This window comes from Poecilia mexicana, unplaced genomic scaffold (genome assembly GCF_051168715.1).
Source record: "Poecilia mexicana isolate PSO_F unplaced genomic scaffold, ASM5116871v1 scaffold_5, whole genome shotgun sequence".
Classification (NCBI taxonomy): Eukaryota; Metazoa; Chordata; class Actinopteri; order Cyprinodontiformes; family Poeciliidae; genus Poecilia; species Poecilia mexicana.
The window spans coordinates 15,181,938-15,203,621 of NW_028263374.1; the positions used below are offsets into that span (position 1 = coordinate 15,181,938).

Genomic DNA, 21,684 nt, shown 5'->3' on the forward strand with positions numbered 1-21,684 from the left:
TATTCAAACCAACCTGACGATAGGTGTAGCTGCCCTTCAGCCTGACAGCCGGTTGTCCGATCCTGGGTCATAAAAACTTTGAGCACATGAGATAATTTACAAAGAGTATCTGTTATGACTCGGTTGTCTCTCCAGAATGGTTTTAAATCAGCTACATAGCCTGTTTAAGGTCCTGCTGCAAAACTCTGGCTTGGATTTAGGTTTGGACTTTAACTAGACCTCTCAAAAACCCTTATTTCTCCTTCATATTTTTCTACTAGAGATTGGTTAGGGAATGCTTCCCAGGTCCTGATGCCACCATCATCCTCCCAACATCATGTCTGATCACAGGCATGAAGCTCTTCTTATGACATGTTGTGTTAGTTTTAAAGGACCGTTTTTACATTCACATTTGGTCTCAGTTCCTTCTAAAAACACCCAAAGTGCTTTAAAAACTCACCCAGCTGTTTTTTGACCATGTATTTATAATTTCTGGTATCTGAAAAACGAGTTGTTTCAAAATCATCCCATTTGTTAAGCCACCCATTTACCTAGCAACCCCAGCCAAGACCAGCCCGTCAACCGGAAGCACCAGCACGAATGTGTCGCTGTTTTTACCGCTGCATGCACAATGGCTGCTGGAAAAGACAAGTGTTTTGTTGCTGATTTACCAAGATATAAATTCTATAGTTGTGCATAATGTGTTGAACATGTTTTGTGGAGCCCACAGGCCTATCCAAACCAAAGGTTGGGTTAAATTGAGCCAAAATTCTGTTGAAACTCATAACCCGAATTTATTATACCACTGTATGAGTAAAAAAAAAACGGTTTATTTATTTTAAATTTCTACCATCAGAAGACAGTAAAGAGCTCTTTACTAAGTTTACCAGGAGTGATTATTTTCCAACACAGGTGAAAGTTTCTGTCAAATTCCTCAGATTCCAACCAATCCGAATAATCCAACAAGACAACGCTCACTTTCTTTATTTACCCTCGTAGTTTCGCCCCTTCGGATGGATGAGCTGGAGTCCAGATAACCAGTGCGGGAGGGAGCGGCAGGTGTCGGTCCGTCAGCGCGGATAATGAGCGGTCTTCGTGCGTCACGGTGCGCTCCGGACTCTCCTCCCTGCCCTGTCAGATGTTCAGATGCTCAGCATGTGATGCTCCGTCCGTACCCGCTCAGTCTGGACCAAACACTCACCCAATCTGCTCCGTGGATATGCTCATTTGTCTCTCCGTATATCATCCGACAACCGCGTTCATTTTAATCGGAGGACGTCGCTGCAAAAAATACCCATACGGTAAGCAGGGCTAATTTTACACATGACCGGTTCACTGCAGAAGTTGAGGTGCCTTCTCGGCGCAGTTGGGAAATTCTTGTGCATCCTGCATTAAAATGGCAGAGAAACTTTGATGTTTAAATCTTACTAAGTTGTCTAAATTTGAGCGTCTTGAAGAGTAAAACGCGCTGCTTGTTAGGCGGAGGTCAGGAAACAATCGTGCTTGACCTTGGATGTGTTTGGAAGTCGATGCATCCCTCATGAGGAGCAAACATATCATCACCAGCAGCAGCAGCAGCAGCAGCACATGTGCCAGCTGCTCTGCTCAGCGGGGCTCCGGTGTGACGCTTTTAAGGTCGTTCAGGAGTCTGCTCGGCTCTGATTTGAAGTAGTTTCGCTGTGATCCAGATTCAGGATAAATGCCTTTATTCTGCACGTTCCAAAGCCTCTGGTGAGGCAGACTTTATCATCGTAAAGTGAGTCGATGATTAACGTAAACTAGTTCAGAGACTGAGAAATACTCACAGAGGAGATTTGCACTTTTCAAATTTGGAAGTTTTCCTTGGGAATGAACAAGAATTTATGGGAGCTGGCATAAATTAAACAGGAATAAACACAGAATGATAATGGACAATAAACATTCAAATTTGGCTGTACAAGCCAGGGGATCTTAAATATGGTTAAGTGAAATGTATTTTGTATAATATTGACTAAAATGAAACCAGATTTAATGCCAGAACACGGTCAGTCACATTCACCCAGCACTCTGCTCACTGCAGGGGTCTTGAGGCCACGCCTCCTACATGCACCGTGTTCATCACCACGCAAACCTGCAAAACTGAGGCCACATATTTAAATCTAATTGCTGCAGTTTGTTTTGACTAAACTACTGGATAAATCTTGTGAATATTAATTGTTTTTGGCATTGTTGTCTGGCCATGACAAGATAAAATATTTATGTCTAATGTTTTCCAGTTAATTCCCAATAAGTTCCCTAAAATTCCCATAATTTCCAATAAAGTTTCGTGTTTCCAAATGAAGTTATTTTATCGGCCTCTGTCAAGCTTGGTGCAGCCCTGATACACAGATCAGATTCCTAAATCTGATCTGTGTACATGCTGAAATAAAACACCTGATAGGGGAAAAAAAAAACACATTTTTTATTTTATTTTATTTTTTCTGTATTTGATAAGGAGCAGAAAACTCAAAGAATTAAAATTGTCCTGCTCTTAATCCCTATAAAATAAGTTAAAAAGAAACCTCCTTTGGTTGTCTGCACTTTTTTGTCAAAACAACAGATCAGGTTTCGTGATCCTGTCTGAAAGCTGCCAATTATCACTCGTCCTACTGGATGTTATTGATATGTGATAGCAAAATTTAATTTGGATGAGATGAAGATTTCTCTCCAAGTCTGGTGACTGAAGCTGTTGTTGTCCTGATGGAGAAATAACTGTCGTGTTTAGTGATGAGGAATAAACACTTTCATTTTTAAAAAGAGACAAAATCACCAGCAGAAAGATTCATAAACTCCATTTGAGGAGATTTGATTGTCATTCAAGATAAGAGGGAAATCAGGAAATGGAAAACAGCTGGGAAGAGGAGCAGACTGACAGGCTGAGAGGAGAGAAACAAACAAATATTAGGCTCAGAGAAACGACAAGTGAAAGAAAATAATGAAGCTAATATAACAGAATACAGAAGGACAGAATAAACCAAAATGGCAAGAAACAACAAAGATCCTTCTTCTCCACAGCTATCAACTCTTTCAATAATTTGAATAACATGAGCTACATTTCATTTCCTTCTGGGATTAATAAAGTATTTTTTTAATTGAACTACATGATGCTAATCAAGTGAGACATAGGGGAGCTGAAGGACATTGACTAATTAGTTAAAAATCAAGTTAGAGGGATCAAATAGGGCACAAAACTAAAACAATGCGCAAGGAACCAAACAAAAGAATAAAAGAACTAAGAGGAAAGTCATTATGTGACAGAAAACAAGAACCACAAATAATCCAAATACATAAATCCATCATTTAAACACGGAAAAAGTGGAACAGACTCTTGAAATAAACCCACAGCCCAGGTTGAACCTGCTGACAACTATTCACTCTACAGAGCAGGAAAAATAAAGCTGCTGAACGCGCCAGCTAATCAATTATCATATCGATTATTCTGATGATCAAGTAGATTTTAAAAATTGGTACATTCTACCTATTCTCCATTTAACCACTTAATCTTTTTTATACGATATTAAAAGTACATTAAAAATGCACTAAATAATATAAATTATAAATATTTTAATTATATTTTCAATAAATATTTTTTTTAAATGTTCACATTTTATTGACTAAAATTCAATAACATATGATTAATTTAGTTAATTTGAGCTAGGTGGCACAACAATTATGGCACTTCAGGAGTTTTGGATAAAGCATTTTAACAGTCGAAGGTGTTGTTTATTTATTTTGAATTTAATTTTGTTTTTATACAGTTTTGGTTGAATTATCCCTCTGAATATGTTGTTGTGTTTTGTTTATTTAGCCTTTCGCATACTTTAGTTAACGATTAATCAATTACTAAATTAGTTGGCGATTATTTCAATAATCGATTCATCCCGATGAATCTGATGAATCATTTCAGCCCTAACACCAACACCATGCAGGAACATGGTAGTGGCAGCATAATGATGTGGGTGGAGAAGCTGGTTAGAGTTTATTTGAAAATAGACGGAGTTAAATGCAAGAGTAATCTTTGAAAAAATAAAATAAAAATAAAATAAAATAAGGGCTGCAAAAATAATGTGACTGTGGGAGACGTTTAGATCAAAGCATGAGAAGTTTCTCTTCCTCTTTGGTCTAACTTATGGAAACTTTGGATTTGTACACGAAAAAGCATCAAAAAATGTCTGCATGTTTCAAGGACAAGCTAAGAAACAGCGAAGGAGGAGTAAGGAGGAACTCCTTTCTCGGCCGCTCTGAGGCTTCGAGTTCATTTACATTCTGGGTCGATTTGTTTCATTTTCCAGCAGGATTATTGGTTCTGTGAGCTGATGTGTTCCTGGAGCTGAAAGGATGATGCAGCTCACATTACGTGTCTTGTGTACTGTAGAGTGGGAATGAATGACAAGTCATAAAGCAGCGCAGGGGAGGAGGGGCTCCGGTTAATGCGCCCAGGATTACCACGACTTGTGGATTATTGCATCAGCAGCTCATCTTCACATGGGGAAAAAGGAAATCTGTTTTTATAAAGAACAACACATTGCAAATATGTGACTTCCTGCTCAGAGGGTTTGTGGGGCATTTCAGGTCTGCCTCTTAAATCTATGGAAGACCAAACCTGCCGAAATGGAGAATATATGGCTCAATAGATTTGTGACTATGCTAAAAAAAATAAAAGTGAACAAAAATGATAAAAATACAAACTCAAAGAAACGTAGAGGAGCAAACAGCAATGAAATACAAAGTGAAGGTAAAACTGAAATTGATTTCAGGGGGAAGTGGGTGATTCTGTTACAGAATCATATTTTAATTTCTGATTTTATTTTTTGTTTTGGGAAGCAGGATGTGGGATTCACATTGAGTTCTGTTGTTGTAAAAGCTTTGAGTAGTGAAAAATTCATGGCAGAATTAAATCTTAATCACGGCAGATTTTTACCTTCATTCTTTTCTTTTGATGAAACATCGTGCAACGTTTACAGTTTTGCTCCAGATGTTTCTTTTTTAAACAGAGAAGCTGGTGATTTACCAGCAGAGGAGCATGTGATGAGGATCAGGAAAACACAGGGTTCTGCATCCAAAGCATCGTGTTTACCTCCTCCACTACTTTTGCATGACGTTCCCTGAAAAAAGGGGCCGGGATGCATGTTACTGCGATGCTTTAGAGGATTAGAGGATTTGCAGAGCGAAAAAAGCATCGCTGGAGCTAAGCTTTTCAAAGCAGGGAAATTAAACAGAACAATTTTCAGGATTGGAAACTTTGGGAGCAAAACCGTTACATAAGAGGAAGAAGTAGCCTGAACCGAGTTCATGACTCCAGAGAACCATTAGCACAACCAGTGTAAAACATTTGGAGGTGATTTAACTTGAAAATGAAAGTCCATCTGCTGCCTTGAAAATGCAAATTCAGTCAACAAGAAATTTGATTTTCCTTCAACTCAGAAATTAAAGTTCATGAAGCTGATTTAACAACGAGAGACAAGTTGTCTAAACTTTGTTCATTAATCTTTGAATTGTGAGTTTTAACTGAATGCTGCAATTTAAACCAAATAACATATAACCTCTATTATTTTCACTCACAATATGAAATTAAAATAACTACTTATTTTACTTTAGAATGATTTAAATTCTTATTTCAAACTACATGAGCAAAATATCTGAGAATTGCATTAAAATAAGCATCTGCCTTAATAAAGCAGGCAGATGCTCAGGATTCAAAAACAAGACGCTAAGCATTCTGGGAAACAGTTCCTACTCCTGTCTTTTTCCTTTTTAATTTTTTTAATTGCCAACCTAAAACCTGTAGGTTTAAATTTCACAAACTCAAACATTTAGGTTCAAAATCTAAAACTCGATAAATTTATTTGACTTAAAGAGCAGAAGACGGTAGACAAACTAAATGTGGCTCAAATGTTTCACAGTGTAGCAGCTAATTGAAGTCATAAAGACCACGCTAAGGTAGAATAAGCATAAAAGTTATTTGTTGTTTTTTTTTTTGGTGAATTTGTACATCTGTCCGCTATGTTTGCTCTTAACTTTGTCACCCATTTTGTGTTTTTGATTCTCCAAATGCAGAACTGGAACCAAGTACAGGACCCTTCAGGCTCTTCCTCATAGCTTCATCCATTCATCTCTTCTCCCCGCTCCTCTCCTGTCAGTAATCTCTCTCCTCCTCTCAGTCGCTACCTCTCTGTCCTCTTTTCTTTTTCTTCTTTCTCTCTCTGTCCATACCCGCTCCCCTTCCCGAACCCCCCAGCCTCCCTGATGCCTAAGACCAGCAAGGTGGTGCAGCGCGAGCAGAGCCATGAGCACGTCACGGAGTCGGTGGCCGACCTGCTCGCCCACGAGGAGCCTCTCGACTACAAGAGCAGCTCCCTGAATGTGGGAGCGGCCGCAGGGAAGAAGATCCCTCAGATAGAAGTTCCCGAGAGCGACGGCCGGCCGGCGTGGAACAGCAAGCTGCAGTACATCCTGGCCCAGGTGGGCTTCTCCGTGGGGCTCGGAAACGTCTGGCGATTCCCGTACCTCTGCCAGAAGAACGGAGGAGGTGAGCAGGGTGAAGATGTTTGACACAATGAATCACAGGAAGCACAGAGGAAGGAGGATTTTACGTTTCTTTCTTAACCTTTATTTGACCAGGATTAAACGGTAACGCTGCGATTAATAAATTAACTCAGAGATTTGTTGTGTGAAACATTTACAGACAGATGATTTCTTCTCAAAATCAGTAAGCGAAACCTTGAGACATTTAGTGACAGCAGCTGCTTTAGGTCCGTGATTTTCTGCAAGAAAATGGAGCAGGAAACTGAAAACGTTTCTTTCCAAGTTCAGTTCAGATTTTAGTCACAGAAATTATAAATAAGTTTTCACAATGTAGAGAACATCCTCCTTCATATTCGCAAACAAATACGAAGGAAGAAGTTCTAATATGTCCTTATAAATAAAAATATGCCATTGTTAAAGTGGCCAAGGTCGTCCATCTAACCCAGTTTTATAATGTGAAATAAAACCTTTTTAACCTGTTATAAACATTTTGGTAATTATCTGACTCTTATCTAGAAAGTCATGTTTAGACACCAATTTTAATTCATAAGCTAACTACCAACCACGCACAAACAAAACTAAAGACAATTAGGAGTATTTTATTGAATATTTAACATAAATGCACAGCAAAATGTGGAAAAAGTGAAGTGCTGTGAATACTTTCCAGATGCTCTGTGTATAAGTCACATGTGTCATGAAATTCAATGCAGAGCAGCTGCAAATGACAATGCAAGTCAATTACAAAGAGGCATCAGAGCATAAACCTCTAATTGCCAACATGAGAGCATATTTCAAACTTCAGCAATGCCTGAAGACGTTGGTCTGCAGACGTGCAGAGAAACAAATCAAAACAGGCGAGTGAGCAGTACAGCTCTTCATGTGTGGAAGATGTGATGTTGATTTAAGTTTTCTTGTTCTGTTCCTCCAAATCTGTCTGATAAAATAATTATCTTTGGATTGGAGTTTGAGTTTGAGACTTCAATTCTTTAGGAAAACTACGTTGACTGCTTGTAACAATCCATAAGGAAGTCATATTTTGACGCAATATTCATGTTAAAATGTAGATAATTTGCAGATTTATGCTACTTAGCTTCTTGGCTCCTCTGTGAAGCTGAAGAAAGTCATTCAGCAGTTCACCTCAGAGCTCAGCCATCAAAAGCGGCTCATCGCTCTCATTCAGAGCAGAACATGCCAAGAGAGCAGCTGCATTGTGCTGAAAAGGTCTAAATATAGCCGCACTATTGATTACTACAGCTGGCAGGCGGGCCGGGCTGGGCTGAACCAATCCTCCTGCAAACAGGAGCTGGAGGAAACGTGTCGCTGTAACTTTATCGGGTTTACTTTGTCTGCGATGCATGTATGCAACCGGAGGCATGAACTGGGTATTTTCACTATCAGGAGCGACATCTTGTCGTGATGGACCGACGGGATGATGCTGTAATTGTCCCGACTGTTTTCAGCTCTGCTGCTTCTGCCTGATTTACTATCAAAGCAAACAGTTTATTGCCTGTAGGCTCAATTTATTTCCTCAAAGCGCTCTGGTTGGGAGTCTTGGCTGGCTGCCATTTTTCACGTGTAATTTACTGTCTGTCAGCCAATTACCAACAAATTACAGACGGAGTTATCTTAGAGTTATTGCTGTGTGGGCTCCCATCGTGCTTTCCCCCCCCTCTCATTGTCCATCATTTTGTTTCTTAATTCTCTTCATGTTTGACTTCTTGTGTTGTGCAAAACATCTGTGGGGAGGTTTGGGGGTGACTCTGTTTTAAATTCAGGATGAGGAAATGTATTCAGTTAGATTCAGAAGAGGACCTATTATGTAAATTTCACATTTTACACATTTTTATGCTTCTATTTGGGCCTCAGCTCCTTCTAAACACAACCTGGGCACTAACAAAAATTACTCAGCTGTTTCATGACAAAAAGTTAAAGATTTTTGATGTCTAAAAAATTTGGCCTTTCAAAAACCTCCATCAAAATCAGCAGGCACTGAACCGTTACCTAGCAACCTCAGGCGAGCCCAACCTATCACCTAGCAACCCAAGCAGAGCTCCAGTCCATTTGGTCAGCTGAATTTACTGCTGTATGCACTGTATAATGGCTGCTGGAAAAGACAAGTGTTTTGTTATTGACTTACCATCTAGAAGTCAGTTGTTGAATTCTTGTTGGTTGCGCAGGCGCTCCTATTTCTGTTTTTCAAATATGTACATTTGTATACTTGCGTGTTTGTTTGCAGCCGTGAGTTGGGGAGCATGGGCAGCAACTTAATAGGATTTAAAGTGACAGGAGGCCTTAAAACATCTTATTCTGAGCTCAAAATAGGCAGAACTGACCAGGCTAAATGATTTTTTACAAGAAATGTGACAAACATGTTTTATTTGTCACAAAACGGGTTAGGATCCATCCTAACCTATTCAAGGAAGCAAACAGGGAAATTTAATGAATAAATATTTTTTAAAACCCATTTTTCTGTCTTTCAGGTGCATATCTGGTCCCTTATTTCATCCTCCTCCTCATCATCGGCATCCCGCTCTTCTTCCTGGAGCTGGCTGTGGGTCAGAAGATAAGACGTGGGAGCATCGGAGTCTGGAACTACGTCTGTCCGCGTCTCGGTGGGATTGGGATGTCAAGTCTGATGGTACCCATGTTTTTTTTGTTTTTCTCCTTAACAGTGAATAATTCAGATGCACGTATGATAAGGATTTGGGAGTTCATGTTTTCATATCAGCTCTTAAATCCTGAAGAGGAACAAAATGCTGAATGTGCAGTTGTGAAAGTATAACAAGACAAAGCTCTGTGTGATTTATGAGCATGTCCCTTTTCTGCATCAGTAAGCATTATTATACTTACAGCCAAGGTATAAAAGACAGAAGGCTTTATGCAACCAGACATGAAATTATTGAAGAAAACCATAACCGATTATTTAGTTTTCAAATAAATAAAATAAAGACCATTTGGTGGAAAACATTCCTTCACTGCTTTTCTTAGTTCAAGGGGAAGGTAAGAGCGTGGAGCTGCCACTATGAACCACTTCAAAGCCTCAAGAAGGGAAAAAAAATCTTTAATTTTTCAAATTAAAGTTAAAGGTCAAAGCTTGTAGTGTGGTGTGAAGAGCAGTCCAATCAGTGGCATGCAGTGTGCTTAATTGGAGAGCGTACAAAAAATGCTCTCTCTATAAGTATTGGTAATTCAAACTGACATAAAACAAGAAAAGTTTGGTCTGATTTAACTTCAGTTAGTGAGAAAAAATATGCCTATGTCTTTTTATTTGGAGTACGCAGATATATGCTTTCAATTGTAACATGTGTGCCTTCACTTAAGTCAGATATTGTGAATTTTGTCTGCTTTAAATTGCCGAGGGACTCACCAGCTCCCCAGGTGTTCTCTATCACAGTAACCAGCGCTGCAGAACAAAGGAGAAATCCCAACCCGAGCACAAAAAGACCTGCAGGGGTCGTCACACTGCAAACAAAATGCTTTAATCACAGATCATCAGCATGCGTGAGCAGCTGAGTTAAAGCTGGAGTCTCGGTTGTTTGCTTATCTGGAGCAAACAGCTGCACCATCAGTCCTGGAAGGATTATAAGGCAATAAAAAATAAGGTAAAAACTCAAAATTGTGAGAGATTAGGAAGATGAAATATTGTCTCAGCTCTTCTCGGCTGGACATACGAGCAAACAGGATGACCGTCCATCACAACGCAGAGACACACAGAGCAAACACATAAGGAAAATTTAAAGTCATCAGTTACCCAGAACATGGAGAGATCATGCTCAAAATTTTGGAAAATGACATTTAAGAGCTACATCTCTGACATAATGAGCCTTAGTTGGCATGCTAAATATTAGAAACATCAAGATAATGTGCAGCTAATAAGAGAACATTTCTCTATTTACCATTTCAGCGGTTTCTGAAGGTCATTTATAACAATGGATTGTATTTTTATATTATTTATGTATAAAAACAAAGTGTAGGTGGTTCTTAAAGGGGACTTTTTTATACAAAAAAATTCACATTTTGCATGTTTTTATACTTCCATTTCAGTTTCAGCTACTTCTAAAAACAACCTTAACGATTAACAAACACCCGGCTGCTTTGGAAATAAGTTCATGTTTTTTGATGTCCGGAAAATGAGCTGTTTCAGAAACCTCTCTATTGTTAAGTCAAGGGGCACTGCGCCGTTACCTAGCAACCTAGCAGAGCCCTGCCATGTTACCTAGCAACCTTGGCAGAGCCCTGCCACGTTACCTAGCAACCCAGTTGGAGCTCCAGCACATTTGGTCTACCAGTTTTACTGCTGTATGCTCTCTACAAAATTTTGCTGTTAACTTATGAGGAAGGCGGTAAACTCAACTGATTAATTTTTGACAAATTACACACGTTAAGTGAAACCAGTCCAGACGATTAAAATATGAAACTGACTGACAGAAAACCAACAGTGTGCACAGCTGCCAGAGACAGTTAACATACCTGCATGTGTTTGTGCGTATGTGTGCTCCCTCTGTGGTTTGTGGACGTCACTCATGTGTTTGAGAATGCAAGGCAGCCTTTATTCAGAGAAGCACAACTGGCAGGGAAGTTGTGGCTATAAATACCTCAGAGAAGATCACTGCTGAAAAGAGAAGACTTTAATTATTCATGCTTTCCCCAACCTTATTTAGAGTCTGAATGTCCTTGCTGGAAAGACTGTAAAGAAGACTGGCAGCAACTTGGGACATTTACAGAACATCCTCCTGCCTCATCTGAATGCTGTTCTTGCATTGCACAGATGTTATTCTGCATTAAAATGTTGAATATCTATCTATCTATCTATCTATCTATCTATCTATCTATCTATCTATCTATCTGTCTGTCTGTCAGGTTTGTGGTTTTGTGGGTCTCTACTACAACGTCATCATTGGTTGGAGCATCTTCTACTTTTTCCAGTCCTTCCAGTTCCCTCTGCCGTGGAGCGACTGTCCGATTAGAAAGAATGGGACAATAGCCAGTGAGTGACGTCAAATCTCACATTAAAACACACACACACACACACACATATATATGTGTATATATATTTCACTGATATAAAAGGGTTTTGAAGGTCAACACAGCAGAAGCAGAGCAAAAACCGAAGAAGCAAAAGCAGTGCCGTTAACAAGATCACACGACTTCCAATATTTAGCACAAAATAGGGATTTTATGATCAAATTGTCATGTCTGGGCTGGAGAGAAAATTCTGACAAGGATAATAACTGCCTTTGAAATTTTATTACCAAAGTAAACCAAATGGCACTGAGAGTGACCTCTGTAAAGCCAGTTATTACGTGGTTGCTGTATAGAAAGATGTTGTTCAGAAATTAGGAATGGACTAGTCAGTGCAGAAGAGAAGGCAGTCAAATTATTGTCTAATATTCAAAACTTTAAATGGTGAAATATTGAGATTTTTAAAAGACGGAAATATAGTTGCACATTATAATGACTCCACACCCAACTTAATCATATTTAAGTTTCAAAATGGAAACGTGAGATAATTCTGCTCAGCAAGCTACAGCTAGCAACAAAAGCTGATAATTAGGTTTTCTCAATTTTTTTTAAATGTTGCATTAGATTTGTCTCATTTCAGTGCAATTTTGTATCCAGCCCTTGAGTAAAATTTATACATTGCACCCACACTCCACTATGTAGCGCCTACGCCAACGTCAACGTGAATTTTATTTATATGCACTGGATCCAGTCAGTGTGGACAAAAATAAATGTGGGTTCTGCAACCACAACAAACTCAGTTCAATGTGCACATCACTGTTTTTGAAGAAGAAAAATCAGACAATAGTTATGTGATGCATTCCCCTTGTTAGCTTAAAAGCTAAAACTAGCTTTTAGCTAAATCTAAAAGCTAGCTAGGTTTTCTCAAAAACCTAACAAGACTCTTGTTTTAGAAACACTATATTCATCTATAAAGGACATATTTACTTGCTTTTGCACAGATGTATTTGGACAATACTGCAAATTCATTTTATTATTATAGGAAAAAATAAATATGTGTGTGGAATGAAAGCAATCTCTGACGGTTCATGCTCTGCATGTTAAGCCACAGATGACCTTGTGTATCTCTGAGAGGCGTAAATTGAAACATGAGCAAACATTCCCAGCTACAATATATTTCCAATTGTGCGTTCCCTCCTCGGCTCTTTTCATCGGAAACAAATCGTCTTCTATTTCCGCACCCGCTTCTTTTCCAAATAGCTTTTATAATTTCCCATTCTCTCTTTCCAGTTGTAGAGCCGGAGTGTGACAAAAGCTCAGCCACTACATATTTCTGGTACCGGCAAACTCTGAACACGACCAGCACCATTGCAGAGAGCGGCGGCCTCAACATCAAAATGACCTTATCTCTGCTGGTGGCCTGGATAATTGTCTGCCTTGCTGTCATTAAAGGAATCGCCTCTTCTGGGAAGGTAGTGGGGATGGAGAAAACATTAGAGAATTTAAGTGTTTTCCATTTCTAAAAGTCCTTTTTGCATTTTTCTTTTTTCTTCTGCAGGTGATGTACTTCAGCTCTCTTTTCCCCTATGTGGTGCTCTTCTGCTTCCTGGTCAGAGGTTTAATGCTAAAAGGATCAGTAGATGGGATCGCTCACATGTTTACTCCAAAGGTGAGCCTGATTACATGATGCTACCTCCACCAGTCAAGCAGCTCCTAATGATCCCCCCTCGTCTCTCAGCTGGAGAAGATGCTGGAGCCGCAGATTTGGAGGGAAGCGGCCACCCAGGTGTTCTTTGCTCTGGGTTTGGGCTTCGGAGGCGTCATAGCTTTCTCCAGTTACAACAAAATTGACAACAACTGCCACTTCGACGCCGTGCTCGTCTCCTTCATCAACTTCTTCACCTCGATTCTGGCCACGCTGGTGGTGTTCGCCGTGCTGGGCTTCAAGGCCAACATCATGAATGAGAAATGTGTCGCAGAGTAAGTCCAAGTGAAATAAAAACCCGTAATATGAACACAATGTTCGGATTACGTCACATAAAAACATTTTGGTCTGATTTCCCAACATTACTTAGCTGCTTAAGCTAACTAATTTTCAGTCTGCTGTTGCAGTATCCTGGTTGGCTACTTATTTGTAGAAACTAAAAAAAATAGAATTGTGTTTGTGCTTCACGCTGAATTGAACACAAAAATGTTTTTGATAAATAAATGTTTACGAAGTGGAGGAGAATACACTTGCACTGTACTTCTGACCATATCGCACCACACCATTCAATAATACACAAATAAATAAAAATACACCAAGTAAAGCAACAATGCAGCCCAACAATGCACATATCAAGCAATATATCAATGTATATTTTAACAAAATACACAAGCAACAGCGCACGTAATTGAAATGCCAGCAATTTAGCAAAACTTTTCTATGTTTCCCAGTTCAACATCAATCCATGCTGCTCAAATAGCACAGTATGGAAAAAAATGTTCAGAAAAGATTGTATAAGAATAGAAAAGTAATACTCATCCATTACTTGTAAATAAATCCATTATCCTTGTCTTTAAAATGCTTTATAAATATAATGAAGTCTTAGAAAAACTATCAATAATAGTTTTTCTAAGACTTCATCAAAGATTTACTCTTGTTTGGTATAAAATCTAAAGCTGAAGTAGATTATTAAGTGTAAATAGAACAGAATAAGCAAATATTCAGAACTCTGAGTGACTGTCACTGTGACCTTATTTCTTGTACAGCTCAAGCTGAAAACCCATTTTCTGTCCAGGTGTGGCTTGTTCTTGTTGAGCTTCATATCTGTCATTAGCTGTGTGTTTGCTATATGACCTTTCTACTTTTTAATGTCTGTAGAAATGGAGAAAAGATCCTGGGATACCTCAACTCCAACGTCCTGAGTCACGATCTCATTCCTCCTCACGTGAACTTTTCCCATCTCACCCCATCAGACTACGCTGACGTGTACAGCATCATCAGGACGGTAAAGGAGGACGGCTTTGCCCAGCTGGGTCTGGAGCCCTGCCTGCTGGAGGACGAGCTCAACAAGGCGAGTGTTTGTGACACGTCGACAATCAGCTGACCTTCAGCACGAACCGCATCTCATTGCCTGGATCGTCTCTCTGTAGGCAGTTCAGGGCACCGGTCTGGCCTTCATCGCCTTCACGGAGGCCATGACCCATTTCCCAGCATCCCCGTTCTGGTCTGTAATGTTCTTTTTCATGCTAATCAACCTCGGCTTGGGCAGCATGATTGGCACCATGACTGGCATCACCACACCCGTCCTTGACGCCTACAAAGTTCAGAAAGAGCTTTTCACAGGTACTCCCAGCTCTCCCCACCAACTTCCTGTCCCGACTCCCTCACAAACTCTGAACTCAGCACTTATGATTTATTAAAATACATCCGGGAATAGCCTGCATTAAGCTTTGTATCAACGCTTCACGGGTATTGAATGGCAAAGCATTAATAGGATCTGGAACCAGTAATGGGCTGGAAAACAGTGTTGATATTTTTCCATATTCCTCTCAGAATAGCTCTAACGTTTCCTCTTGTCTGTGTGTTTTTTCAGTGGGCTGCTGCATCGTGGCCTTCCTCTGTGGGCTGTTGTTTGTTCAGCGTTCAGGAAATTATTTCGTCACCATGTTTGACGATTACTCAGCTGGTTTGCCCCTCACTGTTGTAGTGATCCTGGAAAATGTCTCTGTCGCTTGGATTTACGGCACCAAACGGTAAGGCTGCGAGTGTGTTACTATAGAAACTGCTTCACAAAAGTATTTATGCACACTGACTGACTTAAGGTTAAGTGTCAGCCAAAATGTTAAAAGTATGCTTTTAGGATTTTATCACAAAGTATAGCATAATAATGACATAAATTTATTTATTTTTTTAGAAATGAAATTCAGTAATTTTATGAATCCTTACTTGGATCCCCTGAAGTGCAGTTTGATGGAGGTAAATACAGGATAATCCAGAAAGAAAACCATTTAGAGGCTTTGACTTTTACCTTCTAACATGACAACAACCCTGACCAGACAGTCAGTGGGAGAGCCTAGTCAAAGCCCAGACCTAAATCCAGTTTATAATCTTTGGTAAAGCTTTAAAAATTCTGTTGACCATCCAGTCTGAATGTGCACGAGGTTTTTTTACAAGGGCAAATATGTAAAAATATCCTTGTCTAGATGGTCACTGTCACCAATAATCTGTTTTTGTAGTATTTTCTCATTGCCTATTTTTTATTTTATTTGAGCTATTTATTTTATAAGATTTATATTTTTCAGGTATTTTTCTGATTTTATTTGTAATAACCTTTAAAATGATGCTCCACTTTGTGTCAGTATTTTATGAAAACTTCCAATGCAAGCAGATTTAAGTTCAAGGTCAAAATTATTTATATAGCAAATTTCCAACAACAAAGTGCTTTGCAATATATATATAAAAAATACTTTAAGACGCTTGTTATTATATGGAAGAATGTGGAAAAAGGGTCATAATGTTTTTGAAGTCATTTTGTGTGTCTGCTACTATTTTGTCTTGTGTAAATGTTGCTGCCATCTTTTTTCAGCTTCATGCAAGACCTGGAGGACATGTTGGGTTTTCGACCGTCTATAATCTACTTTTACCTGTGGAAGTACGTCTCTCCTCTTTGTCTCATCGTCCTCATCTCGGCCACAGTCATAGAGATGGCCATCAGCCCACCTGGATACAACGCCTGGGTTCAAGACCTGGTCAGTTCATATGTGTGGTGGTTTGGGTTTTCTGTCAGTTCTTTCAGCTAATTTAGCCCCTGTGTTGTCCCAGCTGTCTCTCTTTCTCTGATTAATCCATCACGTATTAAAGTTCACCTGTGTTCCCTGTTCCCGGTCCGATCCTGCTCTTTTGTCACTTGCCATCTTGTCAAGACTTGTGCTGTCATCGTACCACTGTGGCCTTCTAGAGTTCGTGTTGCTCACCTTTGGTTCCTGGCTTTGTGTATCTTTGGATGTCATTAAACTCATTTTTGCACCTCACCTGCGTCTGACCACATCCATCCTCACCACCTACATCAGGGGTGTCCAAAGTTGGTCCTCAAGGGCCGGCGTCCTGCATGTTTTAGTTCTCTCCCTGTTGGTGGCAACAACCTTTTCAGCAGGTCAATGTTCTTCTTAGCCTCCTAATGAGCCATCATTGGATCCAGGTGTGCTAAACCAGGCAGAGAACTAAAACATGCAGGATGCCGGTGCCTCCAGGACCGACTTTGGGGACCATTGACCTACAACAACCACTTTGTGACCATGTGTTTCTGTTTCCAACCCAAGAAAATCTCTATTAAGAGGCCAAAGCTGCTTCATCGATAATGGTTGACAAAAGGTTTTTGCTCCATAGATCACCAACAGTAAGAAAACTACTTGTGTTATTAGACTCCAGTCATGCTTTTTGTTGGTTGCTGTGGTTTGGTGTTTGGTGCCTCAGCAATAGTGAGAGAAGTTCCTCAAGCTGTTAATTGTTGTTGTTGTTTAGCTGTTCTGTGAAAGTTTGAAGCAGGTGAGACTTTCATACAAACACAAAGTCCAAGTATCTTCAAGCTAATTAATCTCGTTGGAGTCTTCTGACTGGTGGCTTCAGGAAGAAGACTCAGGAAGGCCCCAAATGAGGAACTGAATGTCATTGATAGAACTTGCCAAGACATTTCCTGGCAAAAACCAGCCCCTTGTTTTATGCTTTTCTTCATAAATAGAGTCTGTGCTCTTGGCTATTGTGAAACATTTGCTTCCTGGAGGCGTGGACTCTGTTGAATTTTTAAATTTTACACAATTATATTGGTGTTAATTCAATGTGTCTGTGCTCGAAAACAGACTGAACAGTCGTTCACTTCCTTCGCTGCTGTTGCTAAAACTGCAGGCAGACTGTAATTCTAAAGCTACGCAGAAAATCAATGGCATTCTTTACAACTTCGCTTTCTATTTGCTGATTCCAGTTTAATGGCAGAAATCCCAGATGGAAAACTGAAAGGAGATGAGAATCTAGCAGAGTTGCGTATGGCCAAACCAGCCAAAATTATCATTTGAGAAGGAGGAAGAGTAAGAAATTATTCATGAAATGGATGTTAAGAATAGAAAGAGTTAATAGAGGAGAACAATAAACATGGATGAGCAGATCAATGAGCAGGATTGATTTTTTTATTGGAGCGTAGCTGGATCTGCACTGGGAGTGCTTTCTATAGCACTCTGGAGGAACTTTATCATAGATCAGTGTGACAGAAACAAACTGAAATGATTTGGTAACCAATAACTTGACAGATTTTTATTTGCAAAAGATTTTTGAAAAGTATGCTTCCTTTTTGTACAATTACGTGCTACTTTTTGAGTCTATCCCAAAAATACGTTGTAGTAAGAGGCTGTAAATTAATAAACTGAGAAAAGTTTTAGGAATTTGACACTAAGTGAATCTGTTCCACCTTTAGAAGTGTAAATATTTCTTTTTGTGTTTGCTTTAAGCTGTACATGTCCATCCCTACAGGCTCAGGAACGTTTCCAGAGTTACCCTCCCTGGGCTCTGGCCATGTGCTTCGCTCTCATCGTAGTGGCCATGCTTCCTCTCCCAATCGTCTTCATCGCACGCCACTTCAACTTGATGTCAGACGGCTCCAACAAGCTGTCTGTCTCCTACCGTAAAACCATGATGAAAGACATCTCCAACCTTGAGGAGCAGGACGAGGCCAGATTCATCCTCGGGGCCAAGCCCGGCGACACGCCGTTGTCAGGCGTGGCCCGCAAACCCTACGTCACTCCTGCAGGGAACAAATCTGTGGATCCCAACTCTCTGTCTCCAAACGTCTGCTACGGCACGAGCTACCAAAACGCTGCGATAAGTCCCACGACACCAACAACGCCGCCCACACCTCTCACACCTCTCACACCAGAGTCAGACTCTTGACTTTCCTCTTACTAAAACCAATCCAACATGCAGTTTAGTTTCCAGCCTTTTCCCTGCTGATATTACAAAACCTTCAAGACAATGTTTTGAAGTGTGTACAACACAGAAAATTTAAGTGGTTGCCTAGTTTTTCTGTAGAGTACACGCTTCAAAACACAGTTGTTGGTTGTTTTTTTTTTTGGCTTTTTGTGATCAGATCGAAGCCATACACTGGGTAAAACAAGGTATTGTTAGTCCAATATGCAGTGACTCTGAAATGAACACACACAAAAAACATCTAAAAAAAAACTACATTTAGTTTTCTGAATGTGTTTCTGTGTGATATTTGTATAAGGCTGCTGTAAAGATGTACAAATCTGTTTCATTCAGACCCAAAGTTAACCACCTTCAGGATTTTATGTAGCGATCTTTGTTCAGTCTGTAAATATTGATGTACAGCTAGTTATAGAAGCCTGTAGATTTTACTATGTGGAGATTAAAGCACCAATGTCATTCTCCATCTCACACACACACACACACACACACACGTTATGTAGAAGTTAATCGTTTTAGATTCTCCACCAAAGAGTGAAAACAAAACACTTGAATTCAGGCAAAAAATGTGAGCCTCACATGTAAAAGTTTATTTTATTGGTTTTATTTCATCTTGAGACTGGAACACATACCTGCATGGTATGTTTCATATGTGTGGAAGGCACAAGATGTTCCTGCTAATCTGAAGTCAAATCTGTTTGATTGATGCTACAAAAACACATGTATTTTTACAGTTTATGTGCACAAGTAAATCACAGATTGTAATTGTTTTATTGGTACAAAGATGCACAATTCAAAATGTACTCCTATAACTAACATCTTCCTTTCCACTTCCTGGCTTCCCTGGTAACGATGTGTGAAAAGCTACAAAATGTTTAAATCTCTATTGTAGCAGCTTGATTTTACTAAAAAAAAAATCTTTGACAAAATAATTCTTCAGTTCCTGTAAACTTATTGACTGTGCGCAAAAACTTTACCACTAGAAAATAATTGTTTTTAATAAAATAGTGTTTTTTGCAATAAATGTATTGATCAAAGTGTCTAAAAACTTTAATTTCGATATAAATTTGACATGACACAGAAGTGTTGAGATTTGTAGTTGGACCCAAATGCAAACCTCAAAGTGGCAGCAACACAGTGATGGTTATTGAGTTAATTAAAGAAAATATTTTAAAAACAAGAGAACCAAAAAAAAAACAGAGTGAAAGCAGCAAAAACATGATGGGAATCAAGAGATCTGAGAGGTTTTTCACCCTGGAGGGTTAATGAATGACGTCAAAACCAGGTGTGACGAATCAGGAGAATGTGATGCATCTGAGAGTAAAACCTGGTTATATAAACTGAGGGAATGTGACTAATGAATACAGAAATAAACACAGGAAGCTGAATAAGAGCACAAAGTGATCTACTAAGCACAGGATATGACTCTAAACCAACATACAGAGAGCAGAATACAAGAAAAAACTAATAAACTAAAATTAAAGGAATTAACTAAATGCAGAACAACCTTAGTGAAACATCAGGTACAAATAAATAGTATTACAGAGGTTGCCTTATTATAAGGCTGTAATACTCGTGTTTTCCAGGCAGGCCAGTATTTGTGGAAAGTCCTGTACGTCCCAAACAGCACAGAGGCCGAATGTGAACAGAAAAATAAAAGCACAAACTAAAAATGACGAATCATAATGAATAATATTGACAAAAATGGACCAAATGACAGAGGAACCTGCTACGTTAAAGCCCAAATAACACAGTTAATAGTATGCACTGCAGAAAGCCTTAGACAGTTCAGCTGCACAGCCATTACAAGCACCAACATGCAGTCTTCTGTATATTTGTAGAAAACTAAACCTGTTTAGTATAATTAAATTTAGGTACAGTTGTACTGATGTTAAATCTTTTTATTTTTTTCTACACACTGATAAATTAATTGCTAAAATAAAGCACATCTTAGTTCATGTTGCACATTTATTTATTTTTCTATTGCAATATTCAAAGCACAGGTGTTAAATTATAAATGGACTATTTATTTTATTATGCTGTATATTTGCTGTTATATTTGAGCGACGATGAACAAAGAAGAGAACATGTAATATATATTTTCATTTTGTTTGAGGCTTCCATGTATTTAAGCATTTGTCTGTGTTATTTTTGGTGTTGCTTGTTGTTATTAGCTCTGAAAATGCTGCTGGTTATTAATGCTGTTGAGGTGTGAGGCACCGATATTCACCACTTGCCCACAGGGTTTCAGCCACGCAAGCAGTCAAATAGTCTCAAAAAATTAAGTCATTTCTAAATTTTAACTCAATTATCTCAGTAGCGAAGAAGCCTTTGGAGTAGGAGTGAGGAAACATGCTGGCTAATGTTCCTGTCAACGTTCTTTAAGCTTAACTCCTTACTGCCTGAATTTACAATTATATTAACAAGATTATTCTTGTTGTTGCTGTCAAACAAATTCAAGTTAAGCATAGATGAATTAATTTGAGAAAAGTAAAACTATTTATGCATTTAGTGTGCAAATTAGCTAAATTAGACGTAATGGGGCAGAGCTTAGACCAACAGGTAACAGCACAGGGTTTTTGATATTAACTGCATTATTATTTCCTCTTTTTTTTAAGTGACTTTGAAGAAAACGGTCTGCAAATTCATATACGTACATACATCTCCCACTGTGCTAACTCTTTACTCATATTCTCATTCAGACTAATTTGGCAAAAAATAAAAAAAAAACATAAAGAAAAGTAAAGTACTTGGTGCTGATGGAGAAGGACACTGTGAATTCCCCCTCGGTTATCTTAGTAAACATGCACCATCCAGAACGGCTGCTATTAATTTAACACACATTTTGACCACGTGTTATTCAATACACCGGCAGGAAACTGGAAGGACAGCAACTTCAGAAATACGTTTTGTTTTTACGCCTCCAATGCTTAAAAAGTCACGTCGACGGCTCTTTTCTGACACCCAGCGGCTCTTCAGAGTATTGCACGTAGGGTCTTTACCACTTAGCTCCGTATTCAATGCTTCTCTTTAGCCTGACTCATGGGCGTAGGTTTGGGTAGGGACGGTAGGGACATGTCCCGACCAATATTCACGGGATATGAAAAAGTCCCGACCAATTTTTGCCATATTGGCTCAAAGAACGTGGATCTACGATCTTTGATTAGCAGCAACAGGCGGTGCGCGGAACGGAAGCTTCTTAGTTTGACATTTATTATGAGCCTCCGAGACCGTGTCGGAACGGT

The 21,684-nt window shown here is 39.2% G+C and overlaps 1 protein-coding gene across 1 annotated transcript; it reads left to right on the forward strand.

Moving 5' to 3' along the window:
• Nucleotides 1–5,739: 5,739 nt before the first annotated feature.
• LOC106928193 (sodium-dependent neutral amino acid transporter SLC6A17-like) lies at nucleotides 5,740–21,180 on the forward strand. The gene is made up of 11 exons (XM_088005602.1): nucleotides 5,740–6,526; nucleotides 9,003–9,160; nucleotides 11,383–11,509; nucleotides 12,775–12,956; nucleotides 13,043–13,153; nucleotides 13,223–13,464; nucleotides 14,348–14,544; nucleotides 14,624–14,812; nucleotides 15,063–15,222; nucleotides 16,056–16,218; nucleotides 17,990–21,180. The coding sequence occupies exons 1-11, from the start codon at nucleotides 6,244–6,246 to the stop codon at nucleotides 18,404–18,406; spliced, it is 2,229 nt and encodes a 742-aa protein (XP_087861728.1). The 5' UTR covers nucleotides 5,740–6,243; the 3' UTR covers nucleotides 18,407–21,180.
• The last annotated feature ends 504 nt before the right edge of the window (nucleotides 21,181–21,684 follow it).